The sequence below is a fragment of the Micropterus dolomieu genome, linkage group LG13, assembly GCF_021292245.1.
Source record: "Micropterus dolomieu isolate WLL.071019.BEF.003 ecotype Adirondacks linkage group LG13, ASM2129224v1, whole genome shotgun sequence".
In the NCBI taxonomy this organism is placed as follows: domain Eukaryota; kingdom Metazoa; phylum Chordata; class Actinopteri; order Centrarchiformes; family Centrarchidae; genus Micropterus; species Micropterus dolomieu.
Window position 1 is genome coordinate 1,729,590 of NC_060162.1, and position 4,074 is coordinate 1,733,663.

Below are 4,074 nucleotides of genomic sequence, written 5' to 3' on the forward strand. Positions count from 1 at the left end.
GTCAGAGCCTCCACCCACACACACACCTTCATGGCCTGGACGTCCTTCCCTATGGCATAACACGCATACTACACACACACACACACACACACACACACTTTCAGAGTGCGATGGCAAAGGTAAGCGTGTTCAGATTGAAACAGGAAGTGTGTGTATGAACTTACGAGCTGGTTGGAAACATCAGAGTGGTCTCTGCGGGTCATTCCCTCCCCGATGGCAGACTTCATCAGACGAGAGAGAGACGGCAGCACGTTGATGGGAGGATAAATCTAAACCAGCGGAAGGAAAGACAAGGTCACTGAGATGGTAGAAGAAAGAAACTTCATCGACTCTTTTATATCCTACGAGTCACCAGCTGCCCACACACAGCCCGCCCAGGCTCCAGAGGAAGTTAAATAGATCTGCACGAGGAGCCTCTGACAGTCAAGGCTGTTGTTTGTTCGTTAGAGCAACAAGGCAGATTAGCAGCATGTCGTGTAGGCCTATGTATTAAAAAATGTGGCTCAAATGCTCTGGTTGTTTTTGGTGACATGACATTTGTAAGATGAAGTTCAGTCATGTGTCGATTAATTCGTAAACATTACAAAGAGGCGTCACAATCCATCACACCTCCACACTTTCTGGAAGTGATTGCTGAACCAGCTTCATATGCACAGAAACAAAATGGTTGAATATAAAACAAATCTCAGACAGTAAATCTAATTTACATGGACGGCTCAGAGAGAATGTGGCTGGCACACTGGTAAACCACCAGGGCGCAGCCAAATTTACAACAACAAGTCCCAAGTCTAGACCAATATCTTCCAATTCAAATCCCAAGACCAACATGTCCTGAGTCAAGACTAATAAGTCCAAAATCAATTCCAGAGTCAAGACCAGCAAGTCACAATTGAGGTCGCAAATCAAGACCAACATATCACATGTAAAGTCTTAAGTCTAGACCAATATCTTCCAATTCAAATCCCAAGTCCAAGTCAAGACCAACATGTCCCAAGTCAAGTCTAAAAACACCAAAATCAATTCCCAAGTCAAGACCAGCAAGTCACAATTGAGGTCGCAAATCAAGACCAACATATCACATGTAAAGTCTTAAGTCTAGACCAATATCTTCCAATTCAAATCCCAAGTCCAAGTCAAGACCAACATGTCCCAAGTCAAGTCTAAAAACACCAAAATCAATTCCCAAGTCAAGACCAGCAAGTCACAATTGAGGTCGCAAATCAAGACCAACATATCACATGTAAAGTCTTAAGTCTAGACCAATATCTTCCAATTCAAATCCCAAGTCCAAGTCAAGACCAACATGTCCCAAGTCAAGTCTAAAAACACCAAAATCAATTCCCAAGTCAAGACCAGCAAGTCACAATTGAGGTCGCAAATCAAGACCAACATATCACATGTAAAGTCTTAAGTCTAGACCAATATCTTCCAATTCAAATCCCAAGTCCAAGTCAAGACCAACATGTCCCAAGTCAAGTCTAAAAACACCAAAATCAATTCCCAAGTCAAGACCAGCAAGTCACAATTGAGGTCGCAAATCAAGACCAACATATCACATGTAAAGTCTTAAGTCTAGACCAATATCTTCCAATTCAAATCCCAAGTCCAAGTCAAGACCAACATGTCCCAAGTCAAGTCTAAAAACACCAAAATCAATTCCCAAGTCAAGACCAGCAAGTCACAATTGAGGTCGCAAATCAAGACCAACATATCACATGTAAAGTCTTAAGTCTAGACCAATATCTTCCAATTCAAATCCCAAGTCCAAGTCAAGACCAACATGTCCCAAGTCAAGACTAAAAACACCAAAATCAATTCCCATGTCAAGACCAGCAAGTCACAAATCATGTCCCAAGTCAAGAACACCTAGTCGCAAATCAGGTCCCAAGTCAAGACCACCTAGTCGCAAATCAGGTCCCATGTCAAGACCACCTAGTCTCAAATCAGGTCTCAAGTCAAGACCACCTAGTCTCAAATCAGGTCCCAAGTCAAGACCACCTAGTCTCAAATCAGGTCCCATGTCAAGACCACCTTTTCACAAATCAGGTCCCAAGTCAAGACCACCTAGTCGCAAATCAGGTCCCAAGTCAAGACCACCTAGTCTCAAATCAGGTCTCAAGTCAAGACCACCTTTTCACAAATCAGGTCCTATGTCAAGGCCACCTTTTCACAAATCAGGTCCCAAGTCAAGACCACCTAGTCTCAAACCAGGTCCCATGTCAAGACCACCTTTTCACAAATCAGGTCCCAAGTCAAGACCACCTAGTCACAAATCAGGTCCCAAGTCAAGACCACCTAGTTTCAAATCAGGTCCCATGTCAAGACCACCTTTTCACAAATCAGGTCCCAAGTCAAGACCACCTAGTCACATATCATGTCCCATGTCAAGACCACCTTTTCACAAATCAGGTCCCAAGTCAAGACCATCTAGTCACAAATCAGGTCCCAAGTCAAGACCACCTAGTCACATATCATGTCCCATGTCAAGACCACCTTTTCACAAATCAGGTCCCAAGTCAAGACCATCTAGTCACAAATCAGGTCCCAAGTCAAGACCACCTAGTCACATATCATGTCCCATGTCAAGACCACCTTTTCACAAATCAGGTCCCAAGTCAAGACCATCTAGTCACAAATCAGGTCCCAAGTCAAGACCACCTAGTCACATATCATGTCCCATGTCAAGACCACCTTTTCACAAATCAGGTCCCAAGTCAAGACCATCTAGTCACAAATCAGGTCCCAAGTCAAGACCACCTAGTCACATATCATGTCCCATGTCAAGACCACCTTTTCACAAATCAGGTCCCAAGTCAAGACCATCTAGTCACAAATCAGGTCCCAAGTCAAGACCACCTAGTCACATATCATGTCCCATGTCAAGACCACCTTTTCACAAATCAGGTCCCAAGTCAAGACCATCTAGTCACAAATCAGGTCCCAAGTCAAGACCACCTAGTCACATATCATGTCCCATGTCAAGACCACCTTTTCACAAATCAGGTCCCAAGTCAAGACCATCTAGTCACAAATCAGGTCCCAAGTCAAGACCACCTAGTCACATATCATGTCCCATGTCAAGACCACCTTTTCACAAATCAGGTCCCAAGTCAAGACCATCTAGTCACAAATCAGGTCCCAAGTCAAGACCACCTAGTCTCAAATTAGGTCCCAAGTCAAGACCACCTAGTCTCAAATCAGGTCCCATGTCAAGACCACCTTTTCACAAATCAGGTCCCAAGTCAAGACCATCTAGTCACAAATCAGGTCCCAAGTCAGGACCACCTAGTCTCAAATCAGGTCCCATGTCAAGACCAACATGTCACATGTGAAGTCCCAAGTCTAGACCAAGATCTTACAATTCAAATCCCAAGTCCAAGTCAAGATAAACCAGTACCAATAAGTTGATTTTGCTGAATCTAAAATCATTTGATTCGTGAACTGAGTCTGACTGGAAGTTCTGACCTGACCTTTCCACATGGTGGGAATTGTTGGGTCTCTGTAAATAATACTACAAAGAGTACGGTCTAGACCTGCTCTGTGAAAAGTGACATGAGATAACATTTGAATATTACATTATATCTATTTAGACACTTTTAGCCAAAGCCTCCAATAAATGCAACCATGTGGATATAATCCAGTTTTTTGTTTTGTTTGTTTTATTAATGGGCCACGGTAATGTGTAGAGTTTCTGCTGATGTCAAAGGGGAACTCGTTCTAAAGGATAGAAATGAATCTGCGACACTGCTCTTCTTTACCTGTCTGTTGTGAAGTTGTCTGTCCACATAGATTTGTCCCTCAGTGATGTAACCAGTCAGGTCGGGAATAGGATGGGTGATGTCTGAGAGACACGAGAACACACTGTAAGAACGCTGCAGTCATTAGCATTAGGAGCTTGTGGCTGAACATGTGTGTACCGTCATTGGGCATGGTGAGGATGGGGATTTGGGTGATGGAGCCGTTACGTCCTTCTACTCTGCCAGCTCTCTCATAGATGGTGGCCAAATCTGTGTACATGTAACCAGGAAATCCTCGCCGGCCCGGCACCTCCTCCCTGGCTGCAGACACCTGAGA

General features: G+C 43.9%; 1 protein-coding gene across 1 annotated transcript in view; it reads right to left on the reverse strand.

Moving 5' to 3' along the window:
- The window catches only part of atp6v1b2 (ATPase H+ transporting V1 subunit B2), an 11,554-nt gene that overhangs the window by 1,917 nt on the left and 5,563 nt on the right, over positions 1-4,074 (reverse strand). Inside the window, exons 8-10 of the mRNA XM_046067593.1 lie at positions 3,918-4,068; positions 3,759-3,841; positions 165-269 (exon numbers count right to left, since the gene is read on the reverse strand). Of these exons, the coding sequence (XP_045923549.1) occupies positions 165-269; positions 3,759-3,841; positions 3,918-4,068 (339 nt within the window). The remainder of the gene's footprint in view (positions 1-164; positions 270-3,758; positions 3,842-3,917; positions 4,069-4,074) is intronic.